A 17,846-nucleotide genomic window follows, 5' to 3' on the forward strand; every position below is an offset into this window, starting at 1 on the left:
TTGGCCACCAGCAACCGGTGGAAAGGGGAAGAGGCACATGGGACTGGCCCCACGTGCAACTCCTTTGCTTTTGCTATGGGTTGTGTACAGGGTCTGTAGCATAGGAGAGCCAAGGTACCAGCCCTAGCAAGGGTTGCTGGGATTGGGGATGCCCTTGCTCTGCTCCCAGCTCCCCTCCACCACTGCCAGGGCCCCTCTGCAGCACACGAGGAGCATGAGAGCAGCACCACCATGGCAGTAGGACACAGCAGCAGGTGAGCAGCACAGCAAGCCCAAGAGGAGGAACGCCCCCAGGCCCAGCCAAACTCTAACTGCCTCTGCCAAACTGGCTGGGGCACAAAGCTGCCAGACACAGCACACCCATCTCTCTCCCCCTGCTATATCCTGGGAGCAGAGCCGAAACCAGCACAAAGCCTTGCTCCCTCCCTCAGTTTGGCTCTGCTCCAGGCTCCACTTAGCATCAATTATTCAGTGCCGACTGGCTGAAGCCTTGCGGTGGCACGCAGGGGTTGATGAGCTTTCTGTGTTGTGGGAGGTGGGCTGGGATGGTGACGAGCACAGCCAGGGCTTGGCAGAGCCAGTGAGGACAGATGTGGTCTGCTGTCTGTCCCACCTCCTGGTGCTGCTGGTTTGGCTGTTCCTGAGCCAGGAAGGACAGGAGCCACAGGGGGCTGCCAGGACACCAGAGCTGAGCACAGCTTGGGGAGTTTGCAGTTCTGCTTGGGGACCAGCCCTGGGAGCTGTAGAGCAGCTGTGACGACAGCAGTGGCTCCACCAGGAAAAGGGGGATAGATAATACCAGCAAATACCAAGTGCGGAGGAAGAGGCAGTAAGAGGACCAGTCCCTGGCTGATAGGACCACTAGAATTTAAGCAGCAGCTTCAACACCATCTATGGCATTCATTTGCTGCTGGTCCCAGAGCTGTCCAGCAAGTGGGTAGCCATAATCATAGGCTTAGAGATTATCCTGCTCTTTGTCTCCTGCAAGCAGCCCTCAGGCCCTGGGGGGCACAGGAGGGGACAAGGGGTACTGCTGGAATGACACAGGGGCTGTTTACCCTCCCATCCCTTCAGGGACACAAGCACCTCCTGTGCTAATGCCTGCCTCCCTGCTGCAGGGAGCATGCCACGACCTGGTGCTCCTGGCAGCAGCTGGAGGCCAGGCTGGACACCAGGCATGCCTTATGTTTCCCCTGAGGTCTTACACTGCTCTGGTAAGGCAGGGAAGGGCTTAGGATTACCTGTGGGCATCTCCCCCTGGGAAGGACTCTCTGCAGTGGGTGCTTGGCACCCCAAAACCATACCTGAGAGCCCCATCAAGCACCAATTCAAGGCTGGGTACCTCTGTGGCTCCTGCATCAGCTGGATGGATGCTGTCAGAGGAGGTGGTGGAGCCATGCCTGTCCCTGGTCCCTGCAGGACACGGTGAGAGTACCACAGCCACGAGGCCATAACCAGGCATGTACATGGAGTCTGGGAATCAAGGACACCAATAAACAGTATCACACTCCATTTTTTTTCAACAACCAAATGAACCAAGGCTGTTTAATGGAGGAACACAACCCTTAAACCTAGCACAACTCACCTTCCCTTGGGGAAGCTGCCCTTCTGGACACTTCTGCTCTCTCCTTGGCAGGGATGCTGTTTTAGCAGTTGGATAAATGCCCTATCTAAACCCTGCACTGCCTGTCAAGGTAAGTAACCATGGCAGATGTTCAAACCTGGTCCCACCTGGCACTGCCTGAGAGCCAACAGGTTCATGGGAGCTGGTGGCTAGGAGGTGACACAAAACAGCTTTGCAATGAGGCTGCTTGTGAGCACCTGGAACACAGGAGTGATGAGGTTTGCTCCATTCCAGCCTGGGGATCTCACCCTTGCTAAGAGTGCTGCATTGCTGTGCTGGCATCCAGTGTGAAATGGCACAGGAGATGTGCCAAAAGCTGCATCCTCAGGGTGCTTCTGTACCAGTAAACACTGCGGTGTTCAGTGGTGCTGGAGCTTTCTTTTTTGTTTTTCTGTGGTGTTTCAGACCAGGTTTTAACCAGTTAATATAAATGAGCTAATTTAAGGGCACTGGAGAGCAATTTTTGTTCCTGTTTGACCTCTTAGGTGAGACAGAGGGCAGCGATAGAAGCAGGAAGACCAGCCTATAGCACTCAGTGGGTCACAGACACATGGGGATTCCAATTTCAGGCACTGCTCTTAAATCTTAGGGTGCCATTTAGCTAATTCTGGCCCCTCTGTCTGCTGTAAGCCTTTGGGCCCTCTGTGCTACCCTGGCAGAGACCGATGCCCTGTGTTAACCATAAACATGCTGCTTAACACCAAGTGGCAGTTTTCTCTCATGGGAGCCAGAACACTGCTCATATTGAAGACCTCAAAGGAAATAGCACCATGGTCATCTAAGCCCAGGAAGCCTTGGCCATGAAATCTGGGGTGTGTCAGAGGTACTGCTCACAGCTTTTTAAAATGCATCTTCAGCTGTCAGCAGCACCACCTTAGGCTCCCAGTGACTGCTGTAAACGTGACTCAGCCCTGACTCATGAGTGTGAGTCGCACCCACCCACCCACCTGCTGTGCAAGGAGCTGCATCCACCCGCTCCCTGTCCAGTCCAACCCTCCCTACACTGCCTACAGGCAGGAAAACAAACTCCAAACACAAAATCTTGGCCAAAAAACAAGCTTCAGCAGTGCTGCTGTTCAGCAGCCATGTGTCAGAAGGGACGCTGTCCTTTGCTCAGCTAGGAGAGGATGGTGGTAAGTAGAAAGGAACATTTTTCTTTCCACTGCTGCTGGGGATGCCTGGATTTAATTACTGTAGAAAATTAGGGAGGAAAGCAAAGATGGAGCAGGATGTACCTGTTGTAGCTGAAGCATACCCAGTAGACCAAGCTAAAAGTCATCAGGAGAAGGCAACCAGTCTTGGTGCAGCTTCTGTTCCTGTAAGAAACCTCACAGAGTCTGAATTTCTGCTAAACTTCTTTAACCATTATTATTACAACCACGTAAAACACAGCATCAAACTCTCTGGACAGTTTGGATCAGTGTAAAAAGGAATGACTGGCTTTTTTTCCCCCAAAAACCCCTTCCTTTTAAAAAAACAAACTGAACAAAAAAAAAAGCAGACATAAAAATGTTTTTTTCTTAAAAGTAATAATTACAATACATTAGAAAGTGTCATGGAAGAAGCGTTCCATGCTGTAAACAAGAATAGCAAATAAAAAGGAAAGCAGATGGTAGCCAGGCTCTCAAAGTGCATGGCCAAGAAACCTCTGGCCCCTGCTGGAGCTGGGTCCTGTGGCTCCTGCTGCCTGCCAGTGCTGCAGCCACTCAAAGTGCTCTATCACAAACAAACAACACAAAGAAAAACTAAACCTAAAAGACCCAAACCCACAGCATTGGTCTTTACCTTTACATGGAAGGCAGCAAGGCCAGCGTTGTCTCAGGGCTGCAAGAGCAAGGATGGGGGGAGCTGCTTTCCCACCTTTGCTCATAGTAAGAGCAGTTTTTGCTGAGGGGTTGAGACTGTTGCAGGGGGCTGGGCAGGGCTGCAGGTGGCTTGCATTAGGTAATTTGTCTTGCTGAGCTGCCACCCTCATTCTTCTCTTTCCCTTCCTATTCCCAAAATTCGGCAAAAGAGCTGAGGCTGAGCCAGGTCTTGCTGCCACAGACCCACCATGGCTGCAGCTTTGTCTGCAGCAAGAGGCAGAGGAGGAGACGGGAGTGGGCATCTCCTTAGGGATCATGTATTGATGTATTCAAGTGAGAGCATCACACCAAGGACAGCAATGCACATGGCTGGTGGTTCCACAGGCCTGAAGATGACTGAGGACCTTGCTGCTCATTCCCACTAGAGCTTGGAGGGAAGGACAACCCCCACCCTTTGTCCTGTCACAATTCAGGTTGAACATCATGAACCAAATGCCATGCAATGAATACAGTGCATTTGACAGCTCTCCAAAATTAAAACAAACCACCTTTCTAAATGTTAATACTGCAAAACATCCCAGACACACACCACGTGAGGAGTCCAGGTGCACAAGCAACGTGATGTGCAAAGGCTTTGTGCCTAAAATGAGGAAAAAGGGGTTAAAACAAGGGGAAAGAAGTCTCAGCTCTTGCATGCGTGATGCTCAAGATGCATTAGAAGGAATCTTATGTGGGCTTCAAGGAGAGGACAGAGCGCCCAAGCTACAGAAGCCAAGCCAAGATGTGACCAACAGCTCTCAGATGCTTCTTGTTGCTTCCCAGTGAGCTCCTGTGGCCAGTGGGCTGCTAGCAAAAGGCAATGGATATCTGTCCTGAAATACTGCTCAGGCATTTTAGCACACAAATACGTTTAACTATGCACAGTTACTGAAAACATACTCTAAATGAAAAACAATTCAAGCACCATTGTCCTAGAAAGGACCTGTGGTGTCTCAAAACACAAATACTGAACATTCAAAGAGCACTTTTCCTCAAACAGCAATGTTTGACTCCTCACAACACCCTGCGAGGTAGCTAATAGGGGTATCCCTGCTCTGCAGAGGGAGAAGATGGGCAAGGTTGGAGGCTCAGTGGAAGATGGGGCCTGGGACAGAGCTGGGGTTCCAATGAAAGCTGAGGGTGCTGTGGTCTGGCTGGCTACATCCAAACAAAGATCCAGTGCTCCCTTTGACACTCCCTGCTGCAAACATAAACCACCACACGTACACAAGGCAAAATAAACCCCTATAAATCATAGAACCATAGAATATGCTGAGTTGGAAGGGATCCACCAGGATCATAAAATCCAGCTCCTGGAACCCACAAAGTAATTTAATGGAAGTTTTCTGCTGGGCTTTCAGGTAGGCTTTAGATCAGGTTATGCAATTGAAGCAGCCTATGAGATAAAAAAATACTATTCAGAGTCTCCTTAGAACTTAAAGGAGCTTTTGCCCAGGATCTCTGTTGAAGGAATGAAAATCACACTTGCAGTCCCACCTAAGGTAGCACTTGCAGATACCCCTTCTGGGCAGCAAAGTCAAATCCAGCATATCTGGACTACCTCCTGCTTTTTCAATGATCTGCCTTCCTGATGAAGTCCCTTCACCTCTAGGGATGAAGTACATGCTGGAACCAGAATTTTGGACCAGCTCTTTCTATGTGTCTCCCCAGACCCCTGCACACCTCCAGCCAATGGCCTGGGCTGTGCAGCAGCAGCACCCTGGGATGGGGAGGAGATGGACCTCTAGGACTTGGTGTGTGAAGGTCAAGGGGGCATGTGGGCACCCATCATGCCCAAGTTTCCTTACTCAAGGAAGCCCCTGTGTGGGCTCAATCAGAAGGGCTAAGATCAGGCTGTGGGCAATGTGCTCCCTCTTCCTCAATTCCTAGGTCCCTTCCACTCTGACACTTAACTTATTCAAAGCAAAAGTGGACTTATCTGGGGCACTATGATTAGATGCCCTCACACCTCCAGCAGCTTGGTAGCGCAGGCAGGTTTCCCAAGCCAGCAGCCCCTTTTCCTGTTTGGGGACAGAAAGGCAGCGAGCCCGCTCGCCGCACTGACCCTGCGAAGGAAAGGCCAGCAGAAAGGGCACTCAGCCCGAGACCAGGATCCACCTTCATCACTTGTCCTTGTCACCTTGAGAACTTGGGAAAGAACCACTGCTGGCAGCCCCCAGGGTGACACCAAGGAGATGTCCCAGGGACTCAGCAGCTGTTAAATCTGTCCTCCTGAACACCATCTACCACAGCAGCAGGAGCCAGATACAGCTGGGCACTGTTCTGTGGAATTGCATAGAGGGGGCAGCGGGCTGCCTGTGTCCTGCCAGGATGCCATAGCACTGCCTGGAAATTCTGCTGCCTACAACTGCAGGTCTGGGAAATGAAATAAAGATCTATTGCTACAAAGGCCTTTGAAAGCAATGCTGTGGCTGCGCCGATAGGGCATTTGAAAGAAAGCATCTCGGACTCCAACACCTTATGCCTGCTTGCTTGGTCATGGGTTTCCACAGCAGACAGGAGCAGGAGAAAACAAGCAACAAACTCACCAGCCCTGCCTCTTCCCCCAAGTGATGAAGCTTGGGGAGCTTTGAGGAACAAAAAATGAAAGCATTTTCCAATTTGTCCATAGGAAACATGCAAATCCAATCTGCTGGTGACTCCTAGCGCTGGTGGCCACCGCTTTGTCTCCTCACTGGGTGCTCGTACCAAAGCACAGCTTGACGTGCGATGGTGCTGTGCTGTCACCCCAACAGCCCTGCTGACAGAAGGGGATCCTGTAGATGGGGCAAGGGTACTTTTCCAGAAGCCACTTCTTCTCCCTTAACTTCCCCTTCCCCATCCCGACTAGAATGTCACTGATTTGGGCAGCTTTGCCAGGGATGAAGAGCCTGAAAGGAAACTGTTCTCTGAGTGGGATTTGGCAACCTGTGGCAGTAATTTTGGTTTGGGGCTCAACGGGGGTCTTGGGGCTTTCAGTGCATTTAATGGTTTCTGGAGGCTTTTCTGGACCTCTGCCTCCTCTGGGTCTGGCGTAAGAGGTGGCAGCATGGAGGTGGTAGGCAGGGGATGTCCAGTCTCTGTCAGAGGCAATGCCACCTGCTTTCTGTTCAAGAAGTCCTGCTCTGTCGCATGGGCCAGGTGGAGGGGAGTGGTGGTTTTGACAACGACGTAGGGGCTGTTCCCTTCCACCACAGGGGACGGTGCCCGATGGGCGGGGCAGCCCTCGGCCGGCCCTGCTGCCTCCGGCTCTCTGCTGGACAAGATGGGCACACTGCCCCCTGCCCGCCTCTGCGCAGGCAGCACGGCCTCGGGCCAGCGCGTGGTGCCGGTGGCACTGCCCAGCCCGTTGTGCTGCAGGCTGAGGAGCTCTCCCGTGGATGCAGCTTTGGATGCCGAGCACTTCAGGCCCGTTTTGTCCGGCAGCACCGCCCTGCAGTGCCTGTCATCCGCAGCCTCCTCCCCGCGCTCGCTCTCAGGGGAGCCATCGCTCTGTGATGTGCAGGAGAGCCGCCGGCAGCCGGCTGGCAGAGGATGGGGGGCTGCTTGGAGCACTGCGTCTCTGCCCAGGGAAGATGCCTGTTCTTCTGCTGGCAGGACAGTGGGATTTGGCTCCCACACTGCCTGGTCCATAGCGGAAAGCTCAGCGGTGCTGGAGTCAGGAGGACCCGGCCTGTTTTGGAGAGAGGAATCTAAGGAGCTATACTCATCTGGGGCATGGAGGGAGACTCCATGGTCCACCACGACACAGCCAGGAGCAAGAAGAGGCTGCTCTGGAGGCAGGACCGTGGGCAGGAGGTGTTGCTGGGCCTGCATCTCGCTTGCCTTCAGAAGAGATGATGGCTGCCCATCCACGACGCGCTCCACCTGACCCTCCTCATCCAGTGGCCGCCCACCCAAAACAGGCACGTTCGTTGCTTCAACTGCTTCACTACCCTGGAAGGCTGGAATCCTCGCTTCCACCACTGTCACTCCTCCTGGTGTGCCAGGAACTCTGTGGGGATGGGGCTCCCTGTCTGGAGTGTGCTCACCCACCCGGCCATTCTGGCCATTTGCTGCTGCGTTTTCCTTTATGGCTACTGGGTTGAGGGAGAGCTCCAGGCCCAGGGGTTTCCTTGGAAACTCCTCAGGCTTTGCTGCATTGGAAGCAGAGAAAACAAAGTAAAACCCAAACTGTGCATCAGTTTGTTTTTGCATGCCCTGAATGTGAGGAAGACAGATGTTTCCACACAACAGGTGCCAGCTCCTCTAGGCTGCCCAGGCTCCCAGCTGCACCAGCAGGATGCTCTGGTCCCTGCTGGGCTGCCCACCTTCCCCTCTACCCACCTGGTGGGGGCAGGTCAAATTTCATCTTGCGCAGTTCAGTCATTGACACCTGCAGCTGCTCAATGACAGCATCATCCTCGTACTGCAGGGAAGCAGCAATTTTCTCCTGCAGAAATTCACGTAAATCTTCCAGTGTCATCTTCAGCAAACGCTCTGGGGGATGGGAGAAAGGAATAATGGCAGTGGCACAGACAAATTTCGGGGTAGCACAAGCAGGGGTTACACCATACTGGGATGTATCTGGGATTCTGTTGCCGTTCCCAACAAGTGAGACAGCCTGAACGCTTTTGCCTCTCTCCCACCTTCTCACTATTGCTCAGGGTCATCAATACATGTATGCCACCTGAGCAGTAGCTTCTCAACGGCAGGACAATGGCAGGGCTGGGAGCTGTGCTGAGGAGGATGCAGGTTTTGGGCCACTTCTGGAAGTTCTCACCAATGCCTCTAGGAGGAGGAAAAGCTCCATGTGACAGGCCCTGAGCGTCAGGCTGAACAGCCATTGCCGAGAGCTGCTGCCACCACCAGCCAGGGATGCCAACTTGCACCAGCCAGCAGACAGGGATGCAGGAAGAGGTGCTGGCCCTTAAAAGATTGCAGACAGGGGTGGATACAAGCAGGAATGGGTTGTAGGAAGAGATGCCAACCCACACTACACCTTCCTCAGGGAAGCGAGATTTCACAGCCAAACTGAAACATCTGCCTGCCAGTTTCTCACTTTTTGCAGACAAATAGGATACTTCAAGATTATTTTTGGATAGTCTGTTCTTCATTTAACTGAAGGAAAAACAGGGTGGCTGTTTTCAGAGGCAGCCCCCTAAATTCTGCTGGTCCGAATGTTCTCATCATGCACTCCTGCCCCAGATGAAGGCCAAAAGAGTGACACAGCAAGGCTATCAACTTATAGGAGTGAAGGGGTTCAAAGTTACAAAGAACTCAAGGTAGAAACATCACTGCCTTAATGTTATGCAAGAAAACCAGGTTTTGATAATTTTAGAATTGTATTAATGGATTTACTTGTCTCTCTACAGACTTTTCAGTTGAGCCACCACGAAGTTCTGCTGACAGATGGGCTGCTGTCTGTATTACCCCTAAAAGCAATTTGTGAGGCATAGTACTTAGGAAGACACAGCTGGGAGCACTTCAGGTGTGGTTTCTGTGTGTGGAGCACAGCAAGTTAACCCTTGTGGCATGTCATTTCCTCTCCTGGACTGTGACTTTTGCAGCCAGTGCAGGGCACCAAGAGGCTGGAAGTGGCCAGCAAGGCTTTTCAGGTCAGCAGCACAAGGGTGGCCCAGCACAGTGCCACCACAGCCATAGGGGATGCAGTCAGGTAGGATCTTACTTTTGTGCAGTTTGAGGATGGTGTAAGCCATGGCTGTCAGCACCCGCTCCCCTTCCAGGATGTAGATATCCCACAGCCGCAAGGTCAGAGTGAATGGAGTCTGTTTTAAACACACAAATACAAACATCAAGTGGGATGATGAAACAGAGGCTGCTGCCATCACTGCATCACCTTGCACCAAAACACACAACAGGGCTAGGCTTTGCAAGTCAGGAATTCATTTAAGACACAAAAACATCTTTTACCATCTACAATTTTGCCTTAAAGCTAATGAACTTGGGTGGCTGGGGAAATACTTAAAACCCATCCATGAACACAGAAAAAAGATAAACTTCCCTCCCAAGCATACTAGCATGTGGATTCCTCTACCCTAGAGGGAATACCATTATCTTTCAGCCTTGTGAGCACAAAAAACAACTCCTGTATCCATCCAGATTTCCCAGAAGGGCTATTTATGGGATAGGTCTGAAAGCCCAATGATGCATCAGTAAGCATTCAAAAAATCATTCATCTGGTGTCCAAAGAAGAGGTCTTTCTTACATACAGGCTTATTTCTGCCTGCTGAAAACACCTCTGCAAGAGGTTTTCATTTGCATCCAGATGCAATCTGACAAACAGGATTGAACTGATACCCAAAGTGATGGAGCAGCCCATACCTCACAGCAAAGATCTAAGGCACCTCACCAACACAGAAATTAATACTAATCCTGATGAGATGTTTAGGTTTAAATTTAGAATACTAAATTCAGTGACTCTCCACAGTTTGGCACAACTGGACCATTGCAGCTCTTAAGACATGCTACAGCAGTTAAAGGGATTTTGCATTTTATACAGCTTTTAGTGGCAAAAGCAGTGAGCTCCCTCTTGAGGGGAAGGGGCTGTCCACTGTTTTATAGAAGACAAGACAGTAGAAAATTGAAACTGGAGCACACAGATGTCTTAAATATTAGCAAGTCTGGACATTGCATTCAAGTCCAGTAAGCACAATGCTGACCCTAAAAACAAAGTAGTCTTGGCTCTGGACTAGCAAATTAGCTCTGGACAAATCAGGGTAATTTTCTCACGCTTTCACATGTTTCTAGTCCCAATCCGCTCCTTTGCCTGCAGCTGCTGCACTGCTATTTGTTGAGGTTTATGCCCCCAGCTCTTCTTCTTTCTATGTTGTTCCCAGAGCCAAAGTGAGGTTAATTGCCTTTGCAACAGTGCCAATGGGCAAGAGAAAGATCTTTCCCAACTCTGAAGTTTATACTGCTCATGCTGAGCCATCTCCGCAGGACTGCTTGTGATGAAGCAGCAGGATTTGGCTTGTCATCATTGACATGCAGTTATTTTTAGCTTCTCCCTTATTAATTTTTTTGCCTTATGAGAGTGTGCATAATATCCCACCTTATAAAATATTAACATCTTCTTCAAAGTATGATATTTACAAAAAAATCACAGGCAGATTAACCATGCATGCAAACAGCAGAGCAGCAAAAAACCCCCAGAGCATCCTCACCCGGTCAATGAAACACTGCAGGAACCACTTGGTTGTGTAAATCCCAGTAGTCATCTGCTCCTTGTCCTGGGAGAAGACAGCAAATAGAGACAGGCATTTCACCAGGCTAGTAACTGGCTTTGTGGGAGGCTGGTTGGTTTACTTATTCTGGGGTCTGGATGCAGGATGTGGCTGTGGTTCATCTTCCATCTCCCAACAAAGCCCCTGCTCTAAGCACCAGTGTTGAAGCCCTGCTCTGGTCCTTTGCCCAAGGCATCCACTGAACCTGATCCTCAATGTAGCCAGACTTCAGCCACAGCATTGGAGAGGAATTTCTGGGAGAAGCTTTTCTGGCCTAATACCTACTCCAGGGATTTATAGGGATATATAAAACTCCCAGGAACCCAAACCACTCACTCCTTGCAGACTACCATTTTTGTATCCAGAGCAATACCCATGCAAGCCTCTCAGTGCACAGTCAAGCTAACTTTGGAAGTACCACCTCGTTTACATGGCATGGCTGCTGCAGGAGCAGGACAGCCTGACAGGCTGAAACCTCCCCATCACCACCTTGGTCTAACACTTCTCCATCTGGTGCCCAGTGCTGGGATGTGTGCAGAGCTGACATGACCTCTGCTGCAAAGCCAGCAAAGCAATGGGGATGGGAAAAGTAAGAAGCCCATGAGATCAACAGCCAGCTCCAGCCTTTGCTTTTAGCTGGTGCTGTGTACCTGCAAGCCTGGAGAAGGAGGAATGAGCAGCTTTCTGAGTTATTCCCATCCCCTCCCCTGCCCATGACTATAAGTGAAAACCTAATATGGCTCTGTTTCACTTTTACAGCCATTTGCAGCATAAAGCAAGAGCTGTTGCACATGATGGTAATACAAACACCTTTTGCTGGAGATGGGGCCACCAAACCTCTTGGGAGTATAAGAAAACTTTAGGAGTCTGCCACTGAACACCAACTGTCTACACCAAATGCAAAGAGGGATGAGGGAAAAAAAAAAGTGAGAGAGCAGGTGCTGCAAAACAGTGGCCTGGACATTAGACTGGAGTCAGTGTGCCCTGCAGATGCTCCTGCAGCCACCAAGTGGGCCTGTACCATTTGTTAGACAGAAAAGCAACTGGACATGCCCAAGCAACAAAACACCCAGCAAATCTTATGTGTCTCCTCACATAAAGCAACAGCAAAGCACTTGGAGCTAACAATTACTGAAATAAGACTCCAGAAAGACCAGCATCAGCCTTTGGGCCTTGCAGCTGGTTTAAGAACACAACCCAGCCTCACTGCTGCTCCTCCTGTTTCAGGCTCTGTAAGCCTTCCTGCCTGGCTCTCCTAGGGAAGCCTTTAAATTTTAGCAGTCCCTCCACTAATGATGACCAGCAAGCAAATGATTGCCATTACCTCAGCAAGATTTGGGCAACCCATTTAACAAATGCCTGCCTCTGCAGCTGAAGCAGTCCTATATGGTTAGAAATACGTTCAGCTGTGCATTTGTGTGGCAGAACACTGTATGAACTGCTTAACCATTAAAATGTGCATTATTATAGGAAGACTGATAGTAAAGAGATACCATGTGCTTCTTCAGTTTGGGGAACAGTTTGTTTAAAATTTGCTCATGATGGGCTTGAAACCTCTGCAGCTTCGGGAACCCAGGAATGAAAAAACCTTAAGAGAAGACAAGAGAAATAAAAAAAATCAGGAAAGCTCTGCAGCAGTGACACGGATAGCCTAATTTTCTACAAACTCATCTCTTGCATCACCTGTTGAAGTTGGCTGAACCACAGGGCGCCCAGCTACCTCCTTTCCACCTTCCTTTCCAGAGGTCACTCCTCATCCCATCTGAGCAACAGGACCCTCAGAAGAAGCCCGGCTGGTCCCTCTCACCCAGCCCCATGGAGCAGGCCCACACAGCTCCCACTGCCTGCCTGCCTTCAACTTGGCTTGGCCAAGAGCTCTCCAAACACACCTCAGAGTGCTTACCAAGGTTCAGAGAAATGCTGAAGATGTTTGAACACCACAAGTTTGTGCCCTGTAATCTAGTGGAACACACATTTAAGACTGTCCAAAGTTATCAAGCCATAAGGTTTAGTTCTCTGCCCATGAAATAACCCTCTGTGCATAGATTACTGCTAACCACAAGTAAGATGAAAGGATCTTTAATGTGTTCGAAGTAAAACAATACATCACACATTTAGTGGAATTACATCCACATTTATTGTGGATATTCTTGGATGTACTTCTGTGAGACTTCTTATAAGCTCATAACCTTGAGCTAATTGATTGCCAAGGGCAAGGTACCCTGGAGGGAGGACAGCACTTCTGTGAAAGTGTTAATTACCGAGTGCTAAAGCTCAGGTGGATAAAACTCATTTTTTTAATAAGATCTTGTCTGCCTCCAAGAGTGAAGTTCAGCTCCCTAGTCAGGCTGCACAAGTAGTTAAGCCTGACCCACTTTAATTAAACAAATATGTGAGAAGAAGCAAGGCTCTACTGACCAACCTGAACAATCTTCCCTTCCTTTGCCAAACACCCCCCGCCCCCAGCCCAGCCTTACCATGCATGGCGTGGCGCTGGTTGGTAAGCAGCTGTGCCAGTGCCCAGAAAGCATCCTCTTCGTTCAAGTACATCAGGAGGATGGCTGCAATCTGGCTCATCCCTTGGCAGTAGCTCACTTCCTGCAATAGTCAAGAGGGGCAAACATGCTGCCATGTTGGCAGAGCCTACCACAGTGCTAAAGCTGCCTGTATTTCCCTCTCCTCTTCCAAGATCTGTCCCATTTCAAAGTGTTTACCATTTATGTCCAAATTCACAGCTCCCATATGTCTACAGAATCTACCATGTCAATGACTCATGGATTAGTTTGGGTTGGAAAAGGACCTTTGAAGATCATTTCATCCAATCCTCCTGCCATGGGCAGGGACAGCTTCCACCAGACCAGGTTGCTCAAAGCCCCATCCAAACAGACTTGGAACACTTCCAGGATAAGGCATCCACAACTTCTCTGAGCAATTATTTCCATGCCTCACCACACTCACTGTAAAAAATGTCTTCCTTATGTCCAATCTATCTTTGGAATGACAAACAGCATGTGGCTCCAATGCTGTTTCGGATTCCTTCAGCCATATGAGCACAGAAGTAATTAATAAACAGTAAATAAATCTGGTAAGCATTTATCTGGCATGAGGGAGGCTCCTTAACTAACCCCCTGAGCATCTTCTGGGATAACTGTTCCCTTCTGGAGGTGGAGACAGTAGGTTCAGCTGCTAATTTCTGCTTATTCTGCCTGTGTCCTTCAGCTAAAAATGACTGGTTTGCTGTAGTAAATAATTGTTTTCAACAAGGATGCCATTTGGTGTGAGGCAAGAAGTCAGAAACATGACAGACTGCCAGAAGCCTAGTGTTGCTGAAAAGCAGAAGGGCAATCCTTGTTCTTTGCTGACACTTGCCCAAACTAAATCTGCCAGATATCATTTACCAGGTGACAAAATGAACAAGGGAATGAAACAACTGTGGAAAGATTCTTGTGCTGCCCCAGAGCCTTGCAGCTCTCTGTACAACCCACTATTAGGACTTAAAATTGGAATTACCACTGGCTAAATAAGTTTATTACATATATATATATATATACATGAAAATATATGTCTACACAAATACACACGTATATAAAGCTTTTCTTTAAATCTTTATATATATATATATATAATATATATATAAAGCACAATGCTCTTCATGTTAACTGAACTTACTACTTACAGTGTTATAAACTGAGTATGCTGACAGGACGTGGAAGAGTGCCTGTTGCCTGGGGAGAAAGCAGGATATTAAAACACCTGAGCATGAGGTCTCCAGCTTCATGAGCACATCAGTGTATAAACACAGAGAGCAAAGATTATGAAAACACCCAGCCAGCTGGTACTTAAGGCTTTTGCAAGGAGCAGGACTGACAGAACCGGAAAGCTCATTCCTTGGAAACTGTGTAGGGCAGCCAGGTGTGACTTATCCCAGTGACAAAGTCACTTTGTCAAACCCTTCCAACCCCATCCCTTCCCAGATCCTGATGGGCCCACCCCATCATTCCAGCCAACCCAAACCAAGTCTTCTGCAACTGTGACCCTTGGGGGATAAGGCACTGCAACAGGCTGTTGCTTGGCTCAAGAACTGGGGCTGAGCCTGCTCCAGTGTGGGCCTCTCTGAAGAGAGAATCAGCAGCCCAGCACCTGTGGGTCACACTGTGTGGTGATGGTTTGAGAAGAAGGCAGAGAAGACTAGCCAAGGGACTGCTGGCTACCCCATCCAGCTCATCCCTCACATATGCACTGGCACTACTGCCCATATAAGCCACAGAAGCCTTCCATACTCACTTCACACCGTAGCGATCCCGAAACATTATGTGGTTTCGGAAGGTGCGGTTAACATCCAAATCTATCTGCTTGATTTCCGATGAAAAACTCTTCGCTTGTTCTTTCATTTGCTGGAAGGGACAGGGGCAGACAAGAGGCAGGAATCAGAGACCATCTCAGCCTATACCTCTCTCCACACAGTAAGAAGGCAGGATTCCTGCAGCAGGAGGGGCAGCTTGAGAGCTGCACAGAGCTATGCAGAACAGGGGACTTAGATGTCCTACAGTGAGCAATGAACTGCAGCCTGGAGGTGAGCCCCTGACCCCTTGTCTGTGCCACTGGCCCAGGGAGAAGAGTATGACACCACACGCTAAGATAGCAGCAGCTGCTAACCCAGCCTTCACCCATCTTCCAATGCAGTTACAGAGTTTTCAGAATCTAAAACCTTTACAATTCAATTCCACTCTGATCTATTTTGATTTCTTGGCCTGGCTGGCTGTCATAAAGCATTGAAAGTTCTGTTGATCCTTAAGGAACTAATACACAGATGTACACAGCACTCTCAGCTTTTCAGAGGCTCAATCATAATAAAGTCCAAACTGTCATGACAGATTCTGTGATCTCCAACTACTACTTTCCCTGCAGAAGAGAATCATCTTTGATTTAAGGAGTTTCCACCAGAAAAGCAGTCCTGGAATATTCCCTTGGACTGGTACAAATTTTAAGAAACTGGCAGAGTCCAGAACAGAAGCTAAACACTCAAAGCCAAGAATCCCCATGTTCCCCTCAGGCTGGCTAATCATTTAAGGCAGCATCATATAGAAAAAGGACTGAAGTCCCCTGCAAAAAAAATGGAAATTCAAATGGAAGTTTAAGACCACCTCAACCAATTGTGCCCTCAGAGCCCCAAGATGAAGATACTCCATGGACAAATCTCACTGCAGTCCCATTTGCACTGCAGTCCCACAGTTCAGCTCTGTACTGCAGACAGGGACCAGTATGCTATAGCTAAGCATCTCATCTCGGAGCCTTTAGATACCACCCGTCATCATGCCCTCCTCCTTTAATGTCTCCAGGGTAAATTGCATGAAGAAAATACATTTTGTGACTGTCTTCAGGCACACTGAGATTCACCAGCAGGTTGGAGGCACCAGAGATGAGCAGCAAGCCCGACTTGCCTTGAGTCCAGGGTCAGGACCCCTCCTGGCTCACAGAGGAGACAGAAAATAGAACATATGCACAGATACTTATCATCTGCTCCAGCAGCTGCCATCCTATGAATTGTAAGCCTGACACCAGGCACCTCCAGGCTGCTGCTGACCTCCCAAGGTGGCCATATCAGCTCTGGGGAACATCAGAAGGTCATCAGCACCCACATGTATCCAGCACAGCCAACACCTAGGACGATCACAGCATCTTGGGAATATTAACTCCAACCTTGAAAGCAGCTGTATGGAGGAGCATACAGTACAGGGGCTATTCTGAATTATTGCCTGCACAGGACAAGTGAGGATAAAAGTGATGATGGAAGTAAGATCCGATGAACAACATCATTTCCCTGATGTAAATACTGAGGTCTCTGTATCCTGTGGCTCCTTGCCCTCTATAAAGCAGGCAGACTACCTGAGAGAATATTCATGACTATTCATGTGCACTGGGTCACTTCAGTTCAAATTTTCCTGCTAAAGGCCCTCTTGTTTTCCCTGCCAGAACAACACAGAAATCTCCCCAAAGACTGTAAATACCCTATTTTGGGTATTTTTTCATCATTTCACATGAATAGCAGGTAGGCCACACAGCACTTTGTCACCTCCATGCACCTAGGAGGCTTTACTAATTGTGGAGATATTAAAAAGGAAACACAGGATGGGTTATTCTCCCTTTTTCCCTAGTGTAAATAACCTGGGAGCTCCACAGATGCTCTGTTGAACTCGTGAGCGCTGTGAGTCCTGCAAACTGATGGCAGAGCAAAGGCTGGAAAGCTTGAAGTCCCATTTCAAAGACCTTGTACAAAGCAGTGGGTAAAAGCCGGGATGCCTCTGCTCTGCCCCATGGCCATTGTTTCTCCTGCTGCCTTCTCAAGCTCCCCTCAGGCCCTCTGGCTGCAGCTAACAATCCCCAGGGAAGCAGAGCATCACACCTACATCACAAACAAGCGTGGTATGTCCCATGGTAGCCTTCAGGATTTTGTGCCATAGGTTATGCCCCAGGGGGAAACAGGGTGGCCTTGGAACCAGTCCCTCCAGGACACAAGTCTGAGGCTGAGGCTTAGTCCCTTCTTGAAAGCAAAACTCCTCATCCAGGATCTGCACTGAGCCTCTCCTGGAGGAAGTTAGGGGAGAGCTAATTACTAGCAGCAGGCAGCACCAAAGAAGAGGTAGATTAAGATGATCTTGTAGAGGGTTCGCATCCAGCAAAGCCTATTAGCCCTGAAGCTCCTGTTTATCACAGACCCCTTTGGAGCACAGATAAACTCCTTGTGACTTTCATTTGTTTGGAATGCTCCCCTGCCTGCGAAGCACAGCTTTGAGGGAGGGAGCACAATTTTAATCTGCATGCTGGGAGAGCTTCCCTATCTGTGCTTACTGCGGTGAGCCCAGCCCGCCTTCCCCCAGCCCCTGCATGTGCCTCCATCCCTGCAGCACCTCACCAGTAACATCCGTGCTTGACTGACTATAATGAGTGTTAGCATCATCCCGCTTAATAGGCAGGGATTTTTAGAAACACCTGTTGGAAGCAGCACTCAACCTCCTGCCTCTGAAAAATAATTGTTTCCACAACACCCTGATCTTTGCCCTGGTTCATGATGCAAGATAAATCATAACACAGGCTTGGAAAATAAGTTAATTATCCACCAAGAGCTTCCACATGCTGCCTGTGGAAAGCTTC

The 17,846-nt window shown here is 49.3% G+C and overlaps 1 protein-coding gene across 1 annotated transcript in view; it reads right to left on the reverse strand.

Annotated features, from left to right (window-relative positions):
* Positions 1 to 3,121: 3,121 nt before the first annotated feature.
* Positions 3,122 to 17,846, reverse strand: part of LOC102105554 (USP6 N-terminal-like protein) — a 76,449-nt gene continuing 61,724 nt past the window's right edge. The window contains exons 9-16 of the mRNA XM_005522577.3: positions 14,979 to 15,088; positions 14,371 to 14,419; positions 13,172 to 13,292; positions 12,188 to 12,282; positions 10,635 to 10,700; positions 9,137 to 9,236; positions 7,795 to 7,947; positions 3,122 to 7,604 (exon numbers count right to left, since the gene is read on the reverse strand). Of these exons, the coding sequence (XP_005522634.1) occupies positions 6,316 to 7,604; positions 7,795 to 7,947; positions 9,137 to 9,236; positions 10,635 to 10,700; positions 12,188 to 12,282; positions 13,172 to 13,292; positions 14,371 to 14,419; positions 14,979 to 15,088 (1,983 nt within the window). The 3' untranslated portion in view covers positions 3,122 to 6,315. The remainder of the gene's footprint in view (positions 7,605 to 7,794; positions 7,948 to 9,136; positions 9,237 to 10,634; positions 10,701 to 12,187; positions 12,283 to 13,171; positions 13,293 to 14,370; positions 14,420 to 14,978; positions 15,089 to 17,846) is intronic.

This window comes from Pseudopodoces humilis, chromosome 7 (genome assembly GCF_049639895.1).
Source record: "Pseudopodoces humilis isolate 2021_Gansu_Grassland_sample_001 chromosome 7, ASM4963989v1, whole genome shotgun sequence".
Classification (NCBI taxonomy): Eukaryota; Metazoa; Chordata; class Aves; order Passeriformes; family Paridae; genus Pseudopodoces; species Pseudopodoces humilis.